Source organism: Rhinoraja longicauda, chromosome 4 (genome assembly GCF_053455715.1).
Source record: "Rhinoraja longicauda isolate Sanriku21f chromosome 4, sRhiLon1.1, whole genome shotgun sequence".
In the NCBI taxonomy this organism is placed as follows: domain Eukaryota; kingdom Metazoa; phylum Chordata; class Chondrichthyes; order Rajiformes; family Arhynchobatidae; genus Rhinoraja; species Rhinoraja longicauda.
This window is the reverse complement of record NC_135956.1, coordinates 27693129-27717623: the sequence shown is the minus strand read 5'-3', so window position 1 is coordinate 27717623 and position 24495 is coordinate 27693129. Positions and strand designations below refer to the sequence as shown.

Genomic DNA, 24495 nt, shown 5'->3' with positions numbered 1-24495 from the left:
ATCTGTGCAACCCCCTCTCGCTTCCCCAGCCCTTTCACCTCCTCAATCCCAAACAACGCGCCGGAGGAACTTAATAAGGTCAGGCAGTATCCGTGGCGGGAATGGATCGGCGACTTTCCAGATCGGGAGCTTTCTTCAAAGCTGGAAAATAAGAGGTGGGGGCAGAACAAGAGAGGTGGCGAAGACTTTGAGGTACTTCCGGTGAGTGAGGTCGGCTGGGCTGGTCCCTCCGCCGGAAGTGTCCGGCTGCCCGAGCTTCCCGCTGGAGTGGCGAGCTGGCGGCCGGCGGGCCGGCGCGTGACGGGTGGAGTCTGCAGCCACGGTAATGGCTCGGCGTCGAGGCAAGGGCCGGGCTCAGCAGGTGAGTGACTACTGCTGTACCAAACGTGGTGGGCTTTAGAGGGAGGTTCATGAGTTGGTAACGGTGGAGGAGCTCCTTGGAGATACTGTGTCAGAAGAGAAGGGTGGGTAAGCGGTTTGGAGGGCAACAGGTTTAAATAGTAAACACATAGAGTCCACATAGCACTAGGTGGATCCGGCAGTTACTTAACCCAGCTGTACGCGTGCATTAAAATCGAAGCGGGCAAAGGCATAAACTAATGGTCAATCGCAATTGACATTTGTTAGTGTGTGGTTCGTTGAATTATACGAGTGGATTTGATCTGAAGGCTGTTATGAGATTTTGTTTGTAGCACTTCCATCTGCTGTACAAGCTTACATTGAGTCGGGTTTCAAAAATCTTATGACAATTAAAAGTCAAGTGTATTTAATTCCATATTAGTATACTTTAATGTTTAATATCTCTTGAATAGTGTGCAATACAAAAAAACTTCGTTCCATCTTTAATCACTTCCGAGCTTCTGTGCCAGCAATGGATAACTTCAGAAGTATGTCAGAAACATTGTCAGAAAAAGTTAGTGGCCATTCGTAAGGATTGTGATTCCTATTTTTGGTTATGTTAGTTTATTTTGGAAGGAAAATTGTATCTACATTGAATATTCCAATATCACCAAATAGGTTTTCTGGTATCTGGGATAATGTTACAGGGTTAAGATTAATGTATCTGTTTATGTAGTTGATACCAATGTATTCAAATTTCTTTCACTTGTCCAAGTTAGAAAAGCAGCGTACAATAGGTCAATTTATTTAGAAAGAAATTTGTACACTTCTACACCTGATTAAGAAAAAAAAAACGATAACCTGTTTTTTTTTGCTGGTTGAATCAAGGTCATGTCTGAATTTAGAAGAGCTCTAAGAGAACAAACTTTAAAATTGGCTTAAATTATAAATCAACTGCCGGTGTATTTGACCTTCAGCAGAAAAAAATCCCTTGTCACTACCAATCGGACAGTTCTTTAATGAGCTAATTAGGCTTGATTACACAAATAATCTGTTGCTGTGCTCTAGTATCCAGATTTAAAAAAAATGAAATGAGCAGAATATGTAAACATACTTTTTCTTATAGATTGCCTTGCATCATAGTGTACATTTTAAATCCAAAAAAAATCAATCATTGCAATTGACTTACCAGATCAAGTATTATTAGCTTCACTATTAGTCTTGGTACAACATACTAATTCTGTATGAACTTATAAAAGAAAAATAAGCTGTACACTGGTGGCCAACAGTTGAAATTTTTCATCATTAGTTAATACCAGAACTTCACTATAAAAATGTGCAAAAATATTGGTTCTTAGAATGGTGCTATTCCAAGTTTCTGTATAGAATGGAACAAGTAACAATATTACAACAAAAACTTACTCGTAATTAGGCATCCATTCATTGGTTTTAGATCATTCTAAAGTGAAAGTGAAATAAGGCCAGTCATTTCTGTAGAATTCAAAGGGAGATGTTAAGCATTTCTGATAATGATCGGGGAAGGGCTGAAAGTGGCAGATGGGTATTCAAAGCAAGGCGATGTATCAAGTCAAGTCAATTTTATTTGTATAGCACATTTAAAAACAACCCACGTTGACCAAAGTGCTGTACATCTGTTTAGGTACTAAGGAAAAAATGAAACATACAGTAGCACACAAACATAACAGCGCATACAAAACAGTTCACAGCGCCTCCTCAATGGGCCTCAAACGCTAGGGAGTAGAAATAGGTTTTGAGCCTGGACTTAAAGGAGTCGATGGAGGGGGCAGTTCTGATGGGGAGAGGGATGCTGTTCCACAGTCTAGGAGCTGCAACCGCAAAAGCGCGGTCACCCCTGAGCTTAAGCCTAGACCGCGGGATAGTGAGTAGCCCCAAGTCGGCCGACCTGAGGGACCTGGAGTTAGAGAGGTGGGTTAGAAGATTTTTGATGTGGGGGGGGGGGGATGTCCATTTAGGGCTTTATATGTGAATAGGAGGAGCTTGAAGTTGATTCTGTACCGTACAGGGAGCCAGTGGAGAGGGAGCCAGTGGAGAGAGGCCAGAATCGGCGTGATGTGGTCCCTTTTACGGGTACCCGTCAGGAGTCTCGCTGCGGCGTTTTGGACAAGTTGCAGGCGGGACAGGGAAGATTGGCTGCTCCCAGTGTATAGGGAGTTGCAGTAGTCTAGGCGGGAGGAAATGAAAGCGTGAATGATTTTTTCAGTGTCGTCGAATTGGAGGAAAGGTTTGATTTTAGCTATGGTACGAAGTTGGAAGAAGCTGGCTTTTACCACAGCGTTAACTTGCTTGTCAAATTTTAATGCAGAGTCAAATATCACGCCGAGGTTTTTGACATGCGGTTTGACTAGGCAGGATAGGCTTCCAAGACTGCCTGTTATCGATTTGATGGAGTCGGGGGGGCCGAATAGGATGACCTCAGACTTGCTCTCGTTTAATTGGAGGAAGTTCTGTGCCATCCAACATTTTATGTCCTCAAGGCAGTGTATGAGGCTGTTTAAATTTGACTGGTTGTTGGGTTTCAGGGGGAGGTAAAGTTGAGTGTCATCGGCATAGCAGTGGAAAGAAATGCCGTGCCTTTAAATGATTTGGCCAAGGGGGAGCATGTATAAAGAGAAGAGAATGGGGCCTAGGATGGAGCCTTGTGGAACTCCGCAGGAGAGGCTGGAGCAGAGGAATAACTGCCTATGTTGATGGCGAAACTCCTATCTTTGAGGTAGGAAACGAACCAGCTCAGGGCAGTGCCATCAATGCCAACTGCGTACCGGAGACGGTCAATAAGGATGGTGTGGTCCACTGTATCGAACGCTGCGCTGAGGTCGAGAAGGAGCAGGATTGCACAGTCGCCGGTGTCGATGGCGAGAAGCAGGTCGTTGTGTACCTTCAACAAGGCAGACTCTGTGCTGTGGTGGGCTCTGAAACCTGACTGGAAACTTTCCAGGATAATGATGCATGCTCCCTATAGATAGCAATAGGTAACTAAAACGTCTTATTTCTGTGGGAGAGCAGATGTCAAGGTATATGTCCAATGCAAATGTTATTTCACAGGAAACTATGGGTTGTAAATGAGATGAATTGCAGATGATGAAAGTGGTGTTGGTGAAATAATGGATATCCAATGTAACGGCTAGTTTAGTCTCCATGCAGTGAGAATGAAATTGAGGCGAGACATGAAATGCTGGAGTAAATCAGCGGACCTGACAACATCTCAGGAGAAAAAGGATAGGTGACGCTTTGGGTTAGGACGTTTCTTCAGTCTGAATAAGGGCACCTACCTGAAACATCACCTATCTATTTTCTCGAGAGATGCTGCCTGACCAGCTGAATTCATCCAGCAGTTTTGTGAGTATCTTTGGTATACATTAGCATCTGCAGTTCACTTTTATTACAATGGAGGCTGTTGGCATGAGTTATAGCTAATGCAAAAGGTTTCAAATGTTTTTTATTTCATTATCGCTACATAGATTATGTTATAAACTATCTAAAATATGAGTAATAGATGGAATAATAAAAGTTAAAATCATTGGTTCTAAAATGTGCTGCTCAATTATTTTAAAAGGGTGAACAGGTGTAACACTTTAATAGTTTAGGGCCTGCAAAGCTGTAGGAAGGAACTGCAGATGCTGGTTTACACTGAAGATAGACACAAAATGCTGGAGTAACTCAGGCAGCATCTCTGGATAGAAGGAATGGGTGAAGTTTCGGTTTGAGACCCTTCAAAGACCCTTCCAAGAGGATCTCGACCTGAAACATCACCCATTCCTTCTGTCCAGAGATGCTGTTTGTTCCGCTGAGTTATTTCTGCAAAGCTCACCAGTCACCTACCTACTATGCTGTTTTTACCATGGCAGTATCACGTCATGATGTTCTGCAAAGACTCCGGCTCTGACCTTATCATTGAGGCTCTTTGCACCACAGGGCTTTACTGATCGCAAGTACCAACTAAATGCATGACACTTGATCAAGCTACATCTCCAGTTGAACCAACTGCCTTTGGTACTCACAAACATATTTTAATGAGTTCAGTTGCTAAAGTAATAGAATCTTAAGATTAAATACAATAGCAAACACTGAAAACACTTAAATTAACCTAATAAATATATAAAATATAAATTGCCTCTTGTGTGCTATCTACCTCATTGTTCCTCTCGATGAATTATTAAACCTCTGCTCTAGTCCCAATGTTACTGTTATAGAAATGTACAAATCTTCACTTGCTGTGGCTCTATAAATGTGTTGTCTTATCTACAATACCTTTACTGACTTGGCTTTTTGTGTTGGGCATCTCTACATCCCAGTAATGGGCTGATCCCTGAAAAAGTCTACAGTTTCTGTCGAGTCCAGCACTGCCATGTTGTGACAATCGGTTTTGTGGAAGCTTGAGACCTCCGTGTTTATGCATACTTCTGTACACTTGAGGAGGTAAAAACTTGACAAATCTACATATAACTTTTAGTTTAAGATCGATGATCAACTTTTGTCAACTCTGTTTATTTTTTAAACTGTTAACCTATTTTTTTCTGTTCCTGCAGATGGCCAGGACGTTTATTTTAAGCCTTGGAGAATACATTTTTTCCTGCCATAATGACCACCAAACACATTTTCAGTACTGATGTTTGGTATGGCTACTGCTGATGACTCCTACGTGGAAGGACAAAATGGAAGCTTTGTTTCCTACATGATTGCGATAGTTGAGAAATGGACTGGCTTGGAAATTCTGGAAGGCTCCCTGAATTACCTCGATTATCTCCTCTGGGTCTTCACCCCCCTCATCATTGTCTTCATTCTCCCACTGTTTATTATACTATTCCTATATCTTTCAATCCTTTTTCTACATGTGTATAAAAGAAAGAGAGAGTTGAAAGAAGCTTATTCGAATAATGTTTGGGATGGAGCAAGGAAGACTTTGGCAACTCTTTGGGATGGACATGCAACTATATGGCATGGTAAGTTAATGTTATTTTAATATTTCCCTAACTACATTTTTGAGGTGGAAATATTCTAAATTATTTGTGGGATGTGAGTTAGTTTTGAAAACTTGGAGAATCACAAAATATACAATATGATCAGCTGGCTTATGATTCATGAAATATATCATGCCATACATAGACAGACCATACACATTTCTATAAGTTTATCAACATGAAAAAAAATATGCTTAACGAGTCTCTTATCTCATTGCCAATTGCTTGCATTCTTGATTTTTTTTTGGAAAATACTTGCATTGTTTATTTAAATGTTAGCATATTCCAGATAATGAATTACAGTTTTTGTTAAAAATCCTACAAAATTTGCTAACATTGTATTTATTAATCCACATTGGAATTTCTAATGGATCAACTGGAAGTCCCCCTTTTTCTAAAGAAAACTGGCTAAGATTTTCTCATATGGTGGCCATAATTCTCATTGTTTTGCTTATTTGTACAATATCCTTCTCATAATTGGGGGACGGGATCTGCAGTCATGGAGGTAGAATCCAATCAGTCTTTATGTTCAGTATTATAACTTAGATTTGTATTGTTCATCTGCTTCTACAACTTTTACTGTATGACAACTGTATGACAACTGCACATTGGCTTGACAACGTTGTGAAAGATCTGTATTTTTCTAACGTTAATATCTAAGAGTGCAGGAGGCTGAGGGATGACCTTAGAGTTTATGAGATTGTGAACGGTAGATAGTCTTTTTCCAAGATATATAGGTTAAATTGTCTTTTTTCAGAGAGGGAATCTAAAATTAGAGTCCATAGGATTTATGATAAAATGGGTTTTAAAGCATATCTATGGGGTAAGCTTTTCTCTTATAGAGAGGCCGGTATATGGATCAGGCTGCTACAGGAGGTGATAGGGGTAGATACAATCACAATACTTAAGCATTTGGAGAGTACATTGAGAGGACAGGAATAGAGTGATGGGGGCCTAACGCAGGAAAATGTGATTAGCATAGATGGCCATCTTGGACAGTTGGATGTCAGTCTAAAAGGCCTCTTTCCATTCTGTATGACTTGGACAATAAGTGCAGGAGTAGGCCATTCGGCCCTTTCGACGCAGCACTTGATCAATTCTATAATAATAATTATTTACCTTTTATGAATACGTGGGGTATAGAATATAAATTGTTTGTTGACATATTTTCTATACAGAGAAGTGTGAGGTGTTGCATTTTGGGACGTTAAACAAGGGCAGGACCTACATAGTAAATGGTAGGCCTCTGGGTTGTAGATCAGAGGGATCTAGGAGTACAGGACGAAAGTAGACACAAAATGCTGGAGTAACTCAGCGGGTCAGGCAGCATCTCAGGAGAGAAAGAATGGGTGACGTTTTGTGAGGAGACCCTTCTTCAGACTGTTTCGGACCTTCCAGATCAAGGAGTACAGGTGCATGGTTCCTTGAAGGTCGAGTCACAGGTAGATAAGGAGGTTAAAAAGGTTTTTGGCACTTTGGCCTTCAGCAGTCAGAGTATTGAGTATAGAAGTTGGGAGGTCATGTTAGAATTGTATAAGACCTTGGTCAGACCACATTTAGAATATTGTGTTCAGTTCTGGGCACCATGTTATAGGAAAGATATTGTCAAGCTTGAAAGGACTCAGAAAAGATTTACGAGGATCTTGCCAAGACTAGAGGGTGTGAGCTGTAGGGAGAGGTTGAGAAGGCTGGGTCTCAATTCCATGGAGCGTAGGAGGATGAGTGGTGATCTTATAAAGGTGTTCAAAATCATGACAGGAATAGTTTGGGTAGATGCACAGAGTCTCTTGCCCAGAGTAGGGTAATCGAGGACCAGAGGACATAGGTTCAAGGTGAAGGGGAAAAGATTTAATAGGAATCCGAGGGGTGTTTTTTTTCTCACAAATGGTGGTGGGTGTATGGAATAAGCTGCCAGAGGTAGTTGAGGCTGGGACTATGCCATCGTTTAAGAAACAGTTAGACAGGTGCATGGATAAGACAGGTTTGGAGGGATATGGACCAAGCGCAGGCAAGTGGGACTAGTGTAGCTGGGACATTGTTGGGCAAGTTGGGCCGAAGGGCTTGTTTCCACACTGTATCACTCTACGACTCTATCTCTCAAAGTAATGCCATAACTATATTAAGACAGCAATGCACATTGCTCTGTAATGGACTTCATTGAAGGTTTCAGATAACAATCCAGTGTTTTTCTGCTCCTGCTGGCTTATATAACTAAATGTTTGCTGTATTTACTATTTGGATCAGAATTATTAAAACTTTGACTTTAGCAATTAAATTCCCCTTTTGAACTGTGAACATAAAACAACATTATACGTAGTCAAACTTTATCCTCCATACCATAACTAACTCTTTACCTCTTTCCCTTAGGCTACGAAGTTCATGGATTGGAAAAGATTCCTCGTGCTGGGCCTGCCCTTATTGTTTATTATCATGGAGCCATACCTGTGGACTATTACTATTTTTTAGCTAAAGTAATTATCCAGAAAGGAAGAACCTGCCATTCTGTAGCTGATCATTTCCTTTTTAAGTTGCCAGGTACATTCCTCTCTTTCTGTGCATTCTTGCTGGGTTTTTATGTTCCAGAAATCATTTATATATTATTAATGGTGCAGTTTTGCAAAAGTTGATAACATTCTAGGCAATAGTAATTGTCATAAGTGTGTATATTTTAACTTTCCTGTCCTAATTTTTGTTTTGAAATATGTAGAAAATAAGGGACATAATGAAATGAATTTAACATAAATACCATGATTATTTTTAAACATCGGGATACATCATCTCTTCAAATTTGAAAGCCATATAATTAATAAATGATTTAAGAGGTGTAACTTTAGCTTGATAGAAATTTGCAGCACAAGATGTGGCCATTAAAGCCATTGCATCCATATCAGCCAAAAATGATTTACTTCCACTTCCCAGCTCTTGGCCCAAAGTGTTGTGGGCCATCGGGTGCTTGTTCAAATACGTGTTAAATATGATGAAGGTGACTGCTTCCACCATTTTCTTGCACAGCGTTCCAGAACCCTGTACTCTCTTCCCCACCTCCCAAACCCCAAACTCCAAGGGAGGAACAAAATTCCTCAACTTCTGTCTATACCAATACATTTAAACCTATGCAATTCGTTGTCGGCCTTTTCTCCAATTCCCAGTTGGGATCTCAGAATTTCATGCACGTTCAAATCTTCCCTCAATTTTCTGTTCTTAAATACTTCTCAAAACAAACACATTTCTCAAATCCTGGTGGTATTTTTTTTTTTGGCCTCATCTCTACCCTTTCAAGTGATAACAGCATATATCTGGAGCAGATAAAAATGAGGGAATTGTGATTGGTTGCATTTCAATTTAGGAGAAATTCTTGTATACTTTCTGCAAAACTAGCCCAATAATATTAGAACTATTTTTAAGATCAACATTCTGCCTCTACATACATATTATCATATCATATCATATCATATATATACAGCCGGAAACCGGCCTTTTCGGCCCTCCAAGTCCGTGCCGCCCAGCGATCCCCGCACATTAACACCATCCTACACCCACTAGGGTGTTTTTAATATTGACACCAGCATGACTGAACAGCACCAATTATCTGTCATAATGAGGGCATAAGTGTTGTCTGAGTGTAAGAACACAAGAATTATACACTAAACGAGAGTTGCAACAGTCTTAACCAAAAATGATAAAACTTTTACTAGTTCAAACTGCAAAATAGCAATTCTCATCTAAATTAATTGGGAAGGAAATGTAAGGACTGGGGAATATGTCAATCAAAGGAAAACATTTTTGGACTGCCATTTAATCCTGATAAATGCAGATCATAAACTGCAGTGTTTTGTTAATAGAAAATGCAGCATTCCTACACACTTGGATTGTTTTGCTTGCTTTTAATTTACATTAGATTTTGAATTTCATTTTAAGAAAATCTGTCACATTATTAAATATATGCTAGTGGATGATGAGTTTTCCATGAATAGCTCCTTTGTAATTGCAGTGGATCAAACTTGTGTAAGGTGAACCTAGAGGTAGCTTGGCCCAAGGTCCTTAAAGTCTACCAGATCCTTAAAGTCTGAATTTCCATTATTTCTCCATAACTGACCATTTGAGGTTCTCACGTGAACACCAAAATCCCAAAGTTGCTAGTTGTTTTTGGAGGAGGGCTTTTTGACCTGCAGTCTCGTATACCTCTCATGGAATCAAGCTGCAGAATGCAGACTTGCTGCATTTGCACAGTATTTATCTCTTGGAATATGCATACTGAACCTGCAGTAGTTCAGACAGGGACAACAAATTTCAATGGGAGAGGAGCAGTTGTTGAGGTGTAATGGCGAGTATCAGATAATTTAAAATTTAATTAAGTTTGGCTGTGTTTTTGATTTTGTATTGTAATTTTTAATTTACGACTGAGTTTTATGGTTTTAAATATTGCTGATTGTAGAAGACATTCAAGCACTTTGGTAGATTTGTCATTCAGTTATGACAGCTTAGCTTGCTGCAAGTTTTTTCCGCTATTTCATGGCGCAGGATCCGTTGCAGCCTGTGGTGGTCACACCATTTTTTGATAGACCCTCCTACATTGCAGGGACTCGTTGCTTGGATCAGTATGACTTTCGGTTGCAAGTTGATATTAGCAGATCTATAAAGCAGACATGTACCTTTCATAGTTTAGGCGAGACTGTAAGTAGCTCATCATCGGCAGTAAACTCTGGCCTATGTCTTCCCATCACTGATGTATTATATCTCAGTTGATAACCCCTTTACCTCCGCATTAAAATGTTGTTGGTACCAGACTCACTACAAAAACATGAACTCTGAAATCTAGTGGAATCAAATACAGATTGAAGGTTTGCGCAGGGGTAACGTCTTGAGGATGAAATGTTAAACTAAAATATCACTTGCATTTGAGTGGTTGCTGTTCACCTTAAAAACACTGAAGGACCATGTGAATTTCTGAAAAGCAAAGAAACTGCATATGCTGGAAATCCTGAAATGGAATTACTCATCAGTGGAGCAGCATTTTGGGGAAGGTAGCAGAGTTGATGGTTCAGGTCACCAACTCTTAACGAATTTCTATTGCATTCCATCAAACAAACAAGATTTATTTCATATTGCACCCTTCTATCCTTCAACTAGTGCATTCCCACCACTTGGGAAAGCAAAAGTTGAGGTTGTATAGATTTGTTAACCTTGCACATTAATCTGCTGCTGTGTATTCCATCCCATTTCTTCCTCATTTCAAGTATACCTATTGAAATTACTCTTTCAATCCCAATGTTTTGATAAAAAACATTTTGCTAATCACTGCCTATTTTCTGAGGATAACTCTTGCTACCTGTACATTGGAATCATTGGGTTAATCAATCTCCACTCCCTCTCCACAGTGTGGTTTTAAACAACTGGGATAGACTTGCTGGCCAGTGGCCATGAAGGCAACAAAGTTGGCAGAACCATGACAATGGGTCTTCAGCCTATGATCATTGTTGCATCAAATGTTGACACAGTAATAACTATATTTTCCATTAACCTTTCAATGCAGGTATTATTGTTTGCCCTTTTAAGTTATGAACAAAACTCAAAGTATTGTGCCCAGAAAATGTCTACAGAGAATACTGATTATGTTAGCAGGTCACTCCAGTCATAAACCAATTACCATACAGTTGTGAAGACGTACCTTAATTAACTGAATCATATTATGATCCATTTTGTTGCAAGAAGTAAATCATGGGAACAGCGATATTTTACTCAAAGGATTTTGAGAACTTTTACATAGATGGGCTGCTGCAAATGCACATTTCTATGAATAATGCATCCCTGCATAACAGTGTAGTAAATGCAGTTTACTGGAGTTATGAGATGGTGGAATGCTGTCATTCTCACAAATGACAGAAGGGTCCAGAAGGGTCTCGACCCGAAACGTCACCCATTCCTTCTCTCCCGAGATGCTGCCTGACCTGCTGAGTTACTCCAGCATTTTGTGAATAAATCGATTTGTACCAGCATCTGCAGTTATTTTCTTATATTCTCACAAATGATTTGTGTGAATCGTCTTTTGTTGCCTCTGCCTAATTATATCTGGTTCATAGCCTTTTTTAGAAAAAAATCTTTGGAAAGTTAACTGCCATATTAAAATGCCTGACTCAAAAAAACCCTCCCCTAAATTCTAAAGCAGTCTGACCTCTTTTAGGACATTTCTTAAAAACTATCTCATTGAACAAAATTTGATATCTCCTTCTGGAGCTTTATGAATTTTGTTTGAAACATGCCATTATTGTTTTGCTTTCTGACTGAATGAATAATATTTATATAGCAAAGTTTGCACAGAACAAGTATATTGTGTTTGAACTTTGTATTCAAAGTCCACAGTGTCTCTTGGATGTAACATCAGGTCTTCAGCTGCTGCCATTGAAATCCTTGCTTTTACATACTTTTATTTTCAAAACATTCAAAGAAAGCTTAAAAAATTCTGATATTAACACTCTTGGGTATATCTCATTCTATCATTCATACACATCGGCTCTATCTTTAATAAACAATACATTTAAAATCCTCCCATGAATTGATCTACACTAAAAAACATTGTTCTATAACCTAGAATATAAATACGTCATATTCAATTTTAGAGAGTTGCACGTACTCTTCCCTTCTTGGTTTTGAATCTCCTCAAAGTTCATCTTTAGACTGCTTTCATTTGATGATTTCAAGATTAAGAGTCAACATTTGGAAGCACTATAGGGTTTTTTGTTATTGAAGAATATTTTTGTAAGTGTGGTTTTTGTACATGTAGTTTTTTGTATGAGCTAATTTATTGATATCAAGATTTTTGTGCTGGTGACTAACTTCAGATGAATCAAGCAGCAGGAAAACAGCATTAAAATATCAAACAACAATGTGAAAGCTAGATAGTTTTGAAAATTTAGCTTAAGTAATTTAGATTAAGTAATCAACTCTTCTGCGACAGGTGTAATACTATTCTGTTTCGTCAACCTTTGTCTTAATTGGTGCTCTGCTATCTCTAACAGTAACACTAATGGAGTTTAAAATTTCTTTCTTAGGTTTTAAATTGTTGTTGGAAGTTTTTAGTGTTATGCATGGTCCCCAAGAGGAGTGTGTCAGAGCATTAAAAAATGGACACTTGTTGGCCATCTCACCAGGCGGAGTCCGTGAAGCACTGTTTAGTGACGAGACTTACAGAATTGTTTGGAGACGACGGAAAGGATTCGCCCAGGTGGCAATTGATGCTCAAGTGGTGAGTACAACTAAACTATATTTTTCTGTTTGGAGAATGTATTATCTTTTACATTACTTAGTTTACACTTGCGTCAGTCCAAATTGTTCCAATGTTCTCTTCACAAAAGAAATCCCTTGTCGCTATTAATGTTTGCTGCTATTTTTCCCAGCCAAACATTGGCTGTGGGTCTCTCCATATCTTCAGTTGTCATTGGACAGGTTGGTTGACAGTCATTCTTCTCTCAATTCCTCTGCTTGTACACTGCATTAACTGTGAGAGAAGCTGACATGTTAAAATTGCATGTTTAAAAACAGTTGTAACTAGAAATGTATACCTAACTGTGTCAGTAAACTTGTATTATTTTCACATCAGGAATGTCTCTGAACTATACATTAGAAAGTTGTAGATTCAAGTTCCAGTCCAGAGATCAAGTCCAGAATCTGGGTTGATATTCTATTGCTCTCCATACAGGGCAAAATAAGGTTCTCTACTCTGTTGTTGCAGCATGAGATGTACCTTGTATCAAGAGGATACACGTTCTTTCTTTAGCTTACTCGTATTGTGAGATCCTTGATTATTTTACAAAGTAAGCAAATGAAAGAGACATTGAACATAACCCTTGGGTGTAATTTCATCAATGAGGCATATATTCCTACCTTGACTGACTTTCACACACGCTAGCCCTTCTGCTTCCGAGGGATTATGTTTAGTTTAGAGATATAGCATGGAAATGGGGCCTTCTGCAGACTTCACAGTGTCTATGCTGACCATCAATCACACGTTCATACTAGTTTCATGTTATCCCACCTTCCCTACACACGACAGAGACTAATTAACCTAGCATCTTGTGACTTCTGCATCAAGGTTCACCAGGATGTAATTATATATAATACCCTTGCATTGTTAATTGGAAACCAACTATTGGTGAGGCAATCACATTTCTTCATAACCACTGTTTCCTTGACCACTCCATGATAAATACAGTAATATTTCCCTAACTGGATAAGAAGTGCATGCCCAGGTTGGACAGCTACCCATGTTAGCTTATTTGCAACATTCTCAGATCTTAAGATTAATTTGGCTTTGTTACAGCTTGAGGAAGTCTGTTTTTGTTGTGAATGTATTTTTCATGCATTTTTCATGCATTTTGTGGAACTACAATACATAGAATATCATGAAATTGTGTGTTATACCTGCTATTTGATAGAACATCTATAAGGAATATTAGTGCCTTAGAGCTACACAGCATGAAAACAAGACTTTTAGTCCACCTTGTCCACATCAACCAATTTGGCATTCTGGGTTAGTCCCATTTGCCCACATTTACTCTTATCATTTAAATTTCATAACTTTTGAAATGCAAATGGATGGTCAAACCAATGGGTCAAACACATTCTTAGTGATGTGTTGATGAAAACATTTGTGCTTATCAAACAATACTCTAGTTGCTATGTTGTCTGGTTTTGGCATCCAATTCAATTTGGAGGTTGAATGGTATTGCTATTGTGAGTTAGGCCTGGCCATTCAATGCAAGAGCAAAAAAATCTGCAAATGCCTGAAATCTGAAATAAAATTAATCTGTGCCAGAAAAATTCGTCTGGTAGCATCTGTGGAAAGAAAAGTAGAATTAATATTTCAAGTTGATCATACTCCATTTATTTTATTATGCGACCTTATGCTTAACAGTCTCAAATATAAATTCACGGGTTGGGAATTACAAAGATGAATCATTTGTCCTGCATGCCATATGAATAACAACTGACTTGCATTATATCAAAAAGTGGTACTTTTTAACATTTGTTCTAATCTTGTGTTCCATGTTGTGAGTGACATTCTTGAATATCAAGTTATTACTGCTACACTTTGAAACAATACAAGAGAATGTTAATGTTTTGATTTTGTTCTATTGATTTCTCATAACTTATTTTAATACATAATTCAGAGAATCTGCTGTTCTTTATTGTGGAAGGTTTTAAATAGCTTTTGGTTCTATGATTTCCACCTTTTAGCCCATTATACCTATGTTTACACGGAATATTCGGGAAGGATTTAGAACATTTGGATGCTTTGGTAAGTCATATCATCTACTGAGTAGTGTTGCAGTGTATTTAATGCGCAATTGAAGTGTTGGCAATGCTGCTTACAGTTAAAGGACAATTTCTAAAATTCTGAAGTGTTCTTCATGTTTGGATATCACAGCATAATTTTGCATTCTCACATTTTACTTCAGTTCTTTTAACTTGAGTTTCCTTTTTGCGAAAGAACAAGTGAACAGTTGACTTTAGACATTGTGGAAATTGACATCTGTTTCAATTTGCATAAATTGTTGCTTTACACTTTAATTTTTACTTGAATCTTTGAATTTAAAGCATTCTGATTATATAAATTATGCCTGGTAAATAAGCAAAAATTGATTTCAGTGTTGGGATTAACCCTAAATCTAACCCCTAAACATAACTCTATGGCTTGAAACCCAGAATGAATCCCAGTTAGGATGAAAGCGAATTCATGGAGAACATATGGAGACTAATAAAGGCACGTGGATCTGTATGAAAATAATGTTATCATGGGACAGATCATAGTAGCAGGAGATTGAACCTCCAGCAGTGAGCACAAGAGGGACGATTATCCTACTGTCGGCAAAACTAACAAGCTAACCCTAATTTTGTAGGACCAGGAATGAATACTTTCTGGAAATTGGATATTGATTTAGGATAAAACTAATAGCAAGTCCATAATTGAATGAATGTTTAACATTGTATAATACATCATTTTTGCCAATGTTCAATAATTCTTTTCAGACAGAAGAGCTTTAATAAAAGTAAAAGACGATTTTGCATCGATTTTTGTTTTAAACAACGACTTGTATAAGAAAAGTTGGTTTCTGTGCGTTTTTTAAAATGCAGTTGTTAGCAGCATTTTTAAAGCTAAGATTTATTCATCATAGTTGATAAATTTTTGCAATATTTTAATTTTCCTCATTGAAGTGAGCATGATAAGCATTGGACCTAGTAGCCTGCAGCCTAACTTTAACATTTCTAATCTTTTAACAGGTTTTTGTAAATGGTTGTATGAAAAATTTAAATGGCCATTTGTTCCAATTTATGGAGGCTTTCCTGTCAAGTTTTGCACCTATTTGGGTGATCCTATTCCGTATGATCCCAATATAACTGCTGCTGAGCTTGCTGATAAGGTAACATTTCTCTGTTATTGGGCTTGATCATATTGAAGATACACAAAATGCTGGAGTATCTCAGCGGAATAGGCAGCAAGTCTGGATAGATGGAATGGGTGATGTTTCACGTCGAGACCCTTCTTCAAACTGAGAGTCGGGAGAGGGAGACACGGAGATAAGGAAGTGGAGGTGTGAGAGCGAGACATTAAAGGGGATGAACCTCAAGAAAAATGTTAAATAGATCATTGGTAGCTCGGAGAAGCTAGAAGTCAATATTCACACCGTTGGGGTGTAAGCTGCCCAAGCAAAATACTGAGTGTTGCACACAGCCTGCCTGTGGTCCCTACTACATTACTCTGGAAATCTGCTTGCAGTCGTTTAGTTTGTTATGAGCAGTAAAACTTGGCGTTAGTGGAGATGTGAAGAATTTGAAAAATATATAATGTTGAGGCTCTATAAGGCGCTGGTAAGGCTGCATTTAGAATATTGTGAGCAATTTTGGGCATCATATCTGATGAAGGATGTGCTGGTTCTCGAGATGGTCCAGAGGAGGTTTACAAGAATGAACCCAGGAATGAGTAGGTTGAGCTATGATAAGCGTTTGTCGGCACTGGCCTGTACTCGCTGGAGTTTAGAAGAATGAAGGGGGACCTCATTGAAACGTACGGGATAGTGAAAGGCTTGGATAGAGAGGATATTTCCACTAGTGGGAGAGTCTGTGACTAGAGGTCATAGCCTCAGAATTAAAGGATGTTCTTTTAGGCAGGAGATGAGAAATTTCTTTAGTCAGAGGGTGGTGAATCTGTGGAATTCTTTGCCAAGTTAGTGGATATTTTTAAGGCAGAGATAGATTCTTGATTAGTATAGGTGTCAGACGTTTTGGGGAGAAGGCATGAGAATGGGGTTAGGAGGGAGAGATAGATCAGCCATGATAGAATGGCGGAGTAGACTTGATGGACCGAATGACCTCATTCTACTATTCCTTATGACCTTATGATTAAGTATTTGCTTATTCTTGTGCATATGTATTGAAGCTGGCTATCTGTATAATGTGAGGATCAAGATATTTACATTTTCCCATTTCATCTTTTTAGGCAAAGCAAGCTGTGCAGAGCTTAATAGAAAAACACCAAATAATACCTGGAAATATATTACGAGCCCTTCTGGAGCGTGTTCATTGGAGAGAGAAAAATGAATGACTATATGCTTTTGAGGACTCATTTAGTGAACACTTTTTAAACCTTTTCATTTTCAAGAGTCTACATCTATACAAATACTGAATAATGTCTCCTGTTGTGCATTAAAATTACTCTGTTGAACAAGTGTTTTGCACCAGTATCAATGTTCTTAACCCAATTTCCTAACTGATTTGTTATGAAAAGTTGTATTTACAGTATGCCGTATCATATACCTCTCCAATACATTCCTGACCTCTGAGATGCTGTGGAGATGCAATGAACAAGGGTCAGATGCTACCTGTTTGAATCTGTGGGTTGTTAGTCATGTTGAGATGCCAAATGTCTTTAGAAGTGAGCAAATAGCAATAGTGAAGTCATAGAGATAATGTGTCACAGGAGATGGGGAACCCGTTGGGTTGTGGGCAGGGGCTGGTTTTATAAATATCTAGATGTACATTCACCAGATGAAGTACTGAATATGTTTGTAAGTAGTCCCAGACTGATATTGGAACGTACACGTATGTTAACCGTCATCATTATTTCTCTTTTGTTTTCAAACAAATGATATTCCCTTGCATTTTGATATGCTGCTCATATGCACATTACCCATTGATACAGCTTGTACATATAGTAACATCTCAGTAAAATAAGTAGACTTCTCTTGATAGTATGCTGTGTAGAAGGTGGCAAGGGCATTAATTCTCATTGATTTGGGATATATTTACATTTCATCTCCTAAAGTTGAATTGTCTTTATTTTGGGAACATTCAAGTGATCATTAGTGTATGCAAATCTGTTTGGTTTAACTTGGCCTGATTTTAGTGTTCTAACATATGGTTTAAAACGGATCACAATTTGACATCAACAAAATTTGCATTTATTCAACAGTCTATGATGATTCCAGAGTCTATGCCGAAGGATTACTGTAAATTGCTCTGCATTTTCTGTCCAAGATGCTGAAAACCACCCTTTTGATCTAAATTGGGGGAAACGTGTCCATCAAATGTATTTAACCAGAATCTAATATTTTTGAACCAGAATCTAATATTTTAATTCGTGTTGACCACTTTTTTATGACCTTGCCACCATGTTTGACAACCTTAAATCATTTCTGTTGAAAATAACCTTGAAACAGGAATACATATTAATTCCTTTAAATTTAAGACTTTTGTTTTGGCCAGTCAGTGATGTGTCCATAAATCCAAGCAGAAATTAAGTGATTTATGATTAAAATGCATGATTTTAAATGTACCTGGATGGTGCATGTATAAAACAGTCTAACAAATGGACCAAATTAATTGTATGATAAAGCAGAATTTGTAAAAATTAGGCTGAATTTGTTTTTCTTTAGCCATCTTTTACAACTTTAACAATTCTTAAAGGAAACAATACATCCAAAAGTTTAAAATTTAGGATGAAAAGATTTTAAAATTGTATTGTATCTTTTTTGGATACCCCAGAGTGCTGTATAACACATTTTTTTAATATAACCTAATTTAAACGATCAAACACAACAATCAGTATGTTTCCAGCAATTCCTATAAATAACAGATGCACCATTCTGCTTTTGGAAACATTATTAGAAATAAACATTGCATAGACCCAGAAAACGGACTTTTTAGAATTGTCCGGACCATTTTTTAACACCACCCTGAATAAGCCGATAGCAAATTGATTTAATGACTCATTCAAAATACACATTTGTTGAGAGTTGCCAGTTGTAAGTGCTGGCACATGGCTTAAATTTACAGCATCTAATTCAGAAGTAAGATTGTGGTCATTGAGCCAATTTAATTTAACATGTAGAAATTTATGTGCAAAGTGGAACATTCCAATTAATCCAGATAGCTTTGAGGGATGGCTTTGCCAATTTTCAACCTTGAGGATGGGAAACTCATTATTTTGTCTTACAGTTGGTATTTCTATTGTTTGGGCTAGTACTTTGTGTGTGAAGATGAAAAATTATAAACTTAAAAGTCGTCGTCTTGTTAGATATGCAGTGTACCAAAGTATAGGTGTGTGAACTAGCACTGATCAATTCAGGATGAAATCACAATTGCAATTTTAGTTTCCATTTCCATTTATTCTTTCCATTTGTATGCAATCCACCCACATTTTAAATAATATTTTACAATTTCCATTTCAAGCAATGCCTTCATTGAATTTGCTGCAGAAGTGTCTTTTCCAAGAACTTGATAAATTCAGGAAAAAATAATTAGCAATGTAGATGACAGGTTCTGATGCCATACAGTGGAACTGTTGCAAAATGTGGAATAGTGTCTTGGTTTTGTTCAACCTGCAGTAAAGAGGTACAGAGAAACTCAGATTTAAATAATCAATTTCCAAAGCTGAAAATGCACATGGCACAAAATATTCCAAGTGCAAGATATTCCTTTCTATTTAGTGTCAGATGCAGTCATAATAAGAACAGCAATAGAATTTGGTGAATGCAGCATATTTATTTTGGATATTGCTCCCAAGTGTACACAGCATTCCATTGTGAGCCAGCAACATTAGCACAGTAAACCTTGAAATATCCAGATGCTGGTTTACACTCCATTATATTTTTCGAAAAGCACCGCTTCAAAGACTTCCCTTTGGTGCTTTCTGTTTTATGTTCTCTTTATGTTACTGTGAATATCCCTTCAAGGGAATTGCTGACTGTCTGTGAGATCACCCACAGTTGTTGACCTGTGGTATGTAAATCTGATTTTATTTCAATTGACCAATCTCAAATGTTTAGCAATAGTATATTCTATGCGAGCAAATCCTGCTTGCATGTGATTCTAAACATTCCATATATTTTGATCACTTATTCAGCGATTTTTGATTTTACTAAATGGCCGTTCAGGCTTATTTGTATTCATAGTCTAATTCCTAATGATTGCAATATTTGTAACTAGCAAATAAATCCATGTTTAACATTTTCATTTTCTGAGAATGTGAACTAATTTTTCTGCATTCATTAAATTCTATCAGTAGATGTTGACTGGTGTTTTGGGTGCTGTGATAATCCATATAGTGCTTTTAAATTAAAATACATTTCTATATATTATATTAAAATGCAATCTTCTGGACTGGATACTCAGGTGCGTATAAATAGAAGTTGGATATTAGTTTATGAATGTCAAACCCAGCTTGGATGTTTTATGTTTTTATATCATAGCCTGGATGTTAATTGTGTATTTTTTAAAATCTTTCCTACTAAAGTTCATATTGATTTTTATTATTGGTATTTAATTGTATAGGATAGCATTTTCAATGTTTCCTCCCAGATTGCCAAAAATGCCAAATTTAGTTTTTTTTGGTGATTTCTGTTTGTTATTTTAATTTGCCATCACAGGATTCTGTTTTTTATCTTGATACTGCTTATAAATGTACATCTGGATTGTTTGTAATTAATTTGTTTGTTTATTAGTTTTTTGATAAACTGCTTTGAATTGAGCCTTAAAACTTTTTTTCCCTCGTTATACTTTTTATATAAATGGTTTCTTTATCAGTACAAGTGCCAATGCCTGCTATCCACAAAATTGAAATGTAAAGGATGCCCATGCCACTTGTTGGAATCAAACTTCATTGTGCTTCTTGCCCTTTCAGTACTTTTTACAGCACAGTACAGAAGTTAAATTTCACCAGCCATATGCTTTCTAAAAATATATATATATTTTAACACCTGTTGCGTCCTTGAGAAATGTTTTATCTATTTTTGTTTTTAATTCCATTGAAAGCTGCTATAGGGAACCAATTATTTTTCAAAAAGCACTTTTGGAGAAACACAGCTTCCTTTAAAAACAGAATGCTGCCCTTCAGCTAAAGTATCAGAATAATTTTTGTTTGAGTAGTGAAAATGTGCTAAACCTGTTACCTAAAATACCAGAAAGATGAAGAGGATTTCTTTAATTATTATAAAGTAGTAAAACATGGTATATTTTGGAGTTAAATTATTAAAATCAGGAGCTGAGCAGCTTAAACTCTCAAAATCAGTACATAAGAGATTTAAACTAAAGCAGATTTTCATTTAAGGTCGAAATTAAAGTTGAGAAGAAAATGAACTGCCACCATCTTCCACTGGAAGTGAAATTTACCATTGCTTATAATCTTGGTGCTCTCTTTAAGGGAGTTTTGAATGGCTTGATACAAACATGCATGTGAAAATTCAAATAAAGTTGTTTCCAACTTGGTTTTCAAACAAAATCCTTTGCTCTCATTTGGTAACAAGATCAATTACCAGCAGACCACTGAGGCCCCTGGTTTGTTTCTCAGTCTTGACCAACATTGGGGTTATTTGCACCAGTCACGTGGATCATTTAGCCAATAGCTGCGCTAAAGATCTAGTGTAAAGGGATGGAAGGGTATGGATCAAGTGGAAGGTGATGAGTTTAGCTTGGCATCATGTTTGGCACCGAAATCATGGGCTGAAGGACCTGCTCCTGTGCTTTAATTTTCTATGTTATCGAAGGTACTAAATCTAAATAAAGCACTCTACAAAATGTAACAAGTTATGCTGGTTATGTAGTCTGTTCATTGGACTCAAGCTTGGAATGGCTATAGACCATTCCAATATGGATAGAATATTGCATTGCATGGGCCAGTCACTTTGGAGAAGGATATGGAGACTGAACATTTTCAGGTAATGTAGGGAGAGGCATTGGGCTTTACTTCTACTTAAATCAATCTTAATAGTTTCTGTGTGACATTACAGACAGCAGGTCATTGTACTTGTACTGGTGGCACAATGAAAAGCACAAACTTTGTAGGGCTGCTAAGATTGCATATTTACCAAAGTGAGCACAAAAAAAGTGTTGTTCAGGAACAAAGCTGTACACCAAGTAAAATGGTTACATTTAAATTATTTTTAATCCTTTGTTAGCGATTGTGTGCACAATGGGTTGTTTTTATGACATTGCCATTATCTTTTCCCATTTTAGAATGTTTGTCATATCATGAATTCTGTGCTTGTAACTTTTTATTAGGATTGTGGAAATCAAAGTAAATGACCCAAAGAGACAAAGGAAATTTGTTCTCTGAAGGCTGCCTAATGTATTAATTTCACTGCCTATGCTTTGTTATGAAGATCAGCCAACTGACTAAGCAGGGCGCAGCATTATACCAGCAAGTGAAAGGCAATGGTAATGTCAATGCTCACTTTACCATTGCTTTCAAATGACCATTTTTTGTGTAATTGATCGAACAAATATTAACATTTGAAAGCAGTTTTATTTAACTTATTGATGGAGATCCTGTGGGATGTGATTTGGGTTGGGTTTTCTATCAAAATGTTGATTGTAATAATGCTGATTGTATTAAAAAACAGACAATTCATCTAATTTATTTTTTCTAATTTTTTGTACAATTAATTGTATTTGAATATCAAGTTTCTCATTTGTAAATACTCTGTAGTCCTGAAATATTATGTAAATCCAATGTATTATGGCATTTCAGACCACATTAATGATTTTTGTATCATTTTGTGCATAACTGCAAAATTAAATAAGAATGATTTTGCTTGAACAATTTTAAAGAACTGCCGGTACAATAATGTGAAAAGTGTAATAGTAATATGTTCACCCCAATTGGCTAGAGTAATATTTTAAGCTAGTTGTAATTGGCACTACATTTAAATTACAGGTATCATACAAAACTTAATCTAGAATGAACTGCATTAAATGTACTTTCCTTTCAAAAAATCTCTTCTACCAGTGTAGAAAGTTATTTGTGTTGTCAAAAATAAGTACTTCAGATCATATATTGATAACATTCTAAATTCTATATTGGATAAAAGATGTAATATGCAGTCATTGTAATGACATCCTGAACATCAAGAAGAGATTTGAGAACTTTGCATTCAATGTAGGAATTAAGATGAATAGCTTATTTGTAACAGTGGGCCATTCCTTGATCTTTCCAAACATAAATGTTTTGTGACATTTCCATTTTGTTCTGCAGCTCCTAACATGAATGCCGAGAAAAAGCTGTGTATTTACCCACAGCAGCATAAGAGCACTTCTGGTGATATTATCAGCAGCATCCAGATTGGGTAAAAGTGCTTTGGTTAGCAACTATTTAGCAGTGGTTACAGTCCAATGTTCAGGGGAACGTACTGCGTCAAAAACTTGAGTGTCTCTCTTGGCACTTTAATGTTTGAGATGACCATGCTCCCTTAGTGGAGTTATTAAAAGTTGCAGTGATATTTACAACTGAATGTATTTAGATGGAGAGTAAGGTTTGTCATATGTGGAGGAAAGAAATGCAGATGCTGGTTTAAATCGAAGGTAGACACAAAATGTTCAGCGGGACAGGCAGCATCTCTGGATAGAAGGAATGGGTGACATTTTGGGTCGAGACCCTTCTTCAGACTGATGTCAGGGGAGTGGGTGGGACAAAGATAGAATGTAGTTGGAGACAGTAAGACTGGTGGGAGAACTGGAAAGGGCTATTTGAAGCCTTATTTGAAAAAATATTTTTGAAAAAATATACTTCATTATTAGTAGAGTGTGAATTCTAATTTTACATTCGTAAAGCCATTGTTAGCTGAAGGTCACTTTGAAGTTGTCTTGGTCAAAGTGCAATTGCTGGGCAGGAGAGAACCGGTGGATCTTGAGTGGTCTGAATGTTGTGATGTTACTAACCTGTCATCTATTTTCGTGCAGTTGCTTTATTCTGTGTTGAATCTTGTAGTGAAATGGGAGTGGAGTCATGTAACCAATCTTGCTAATGTTGATACAATTTTCACCGTGATGAACAATTTCATTGTTAGAACAATCTGTTGGGCTGTTTTCTTCAGATTTTAGAAAAAAAATTATCTGGTGATTAAATACTTGATTAACAATTTTAATTGCTAAATACATTTGAACATTGTAACATCTGCTTTATTTTGCAAATTTAAAGTTACATGTTTTTACTTGCAATATTCCAATAAAAAATGGTTTTGATCTGTCAGTTATTGGTTTCTAATTGCTTGAAACATTAAACACTAGTTTACAATGTGAATAATATTGGTCGATTGGCCTGTATTCTTAAAGATTAAAGGTGGATAAATTCCCAGCACTGAATGGGATTTATCCCAGGCAGCTGTTGGAGACAAGAAAGGAGATTATTGGGGTTCTGGTTGAAATGTTTAAATCTTCACTGGAGATAGGTAGGGTATCAGAAGACTGGATGAGAGCAAACATGGCTTCTCTTTCTAAGAAACTTGGTGGGGAAAAACATGGCAACTATAGACCTGTAAGCCAAACATCAGTGGTGGGGAAGTTACTGGGAACCATTCTGAGGAAAAAATGAATGATCATTTGCAAAGACTAACTAATTAGAAATGGTGGAAAAAGGCCCTTAAGCCCGAGTGCATGATGACCATTGATCACCTGTTCACACTAGTACTATTGTATCCCACTTTCTCATCCACTCCCTGCGCACTAATGGCAATTTACAGATGTCAATTAACCTACAAACCCTCATGTCTTTGGAATGTGGGAGATGCCCAAACAATCACAAGGAGAACATGCAAACTCCACAGAGACGGCAGTTTGTCAGGATCAAACCCATGTTTAGTGCTGTGGGGCAGCGGTTCTACCAGTTGCA

The 24495-nt window shown here is 37.3% G+C and overlaps 1 protein-coding gene across 2 annotated transcripts; it reads left to right on the top strand.

Annotated features, from left to right (window-relative positions):
• Positions 1-169: 169 nt before the first annotated feature.
• Positions 170-23764, top strand: tmem68 (transmembrane protein 68). Of its 2 annotated transcripts, XM_078397397.1 has the most exons (8): positions 170-361; positions 4674-4797; positions 4908-5321; positions 7707-7874; positions 12389-12582; positions 14574-14634; positions 15618-15757; positions 16834-23764. In XM_078397397.1, exons 3-8 carry the CDS (start codon positions 4988-4990, stop codon positions 16936-16938), a joined length of 1002 nt encoding a protein of 333 aa, XP_078253523.1. In that variant the 5' UTR covers positions 170-361; positions 4674-4797; positions 4908-4987; the 3' UTR covers positions 16939-23764. The 2 variants fall into 2 exon arrangements, with proteins under 2 accessions (XP_078253523.1, XP_078253524.1); XM_078397398.1 differs by lacking the exon at positions 4674-4797.
• The last annotated feature ends 731 nt before the right edge of the window (positions 23765-24495 follow it).

Excerpts from the sequence above, each read along its gene's own strand:
- tmem68 (XM_078397398.1), top strand. The coding sequence starts at position 4,988 with ATGTTTGGTATGGCTACTGCTGATGACTCCTACGTGGAAGGACAAAAT. Across the intron at positions 7,875-12,388 it reads TTTCCTTTTTAAGTTGCCAG|GTTTTAAATTGTTGTTGGAA; the intron begins GTACATTCCTCT and ends TTTCTTTCTTAG. Across the intron at positions 12,583-14,573 it reads TGGCAATTGATGCTCAAGTG|CCCATTATACCTATGTTTAC; the intron begins GTGAGTACAACT and ends TCCACCTTTTAG.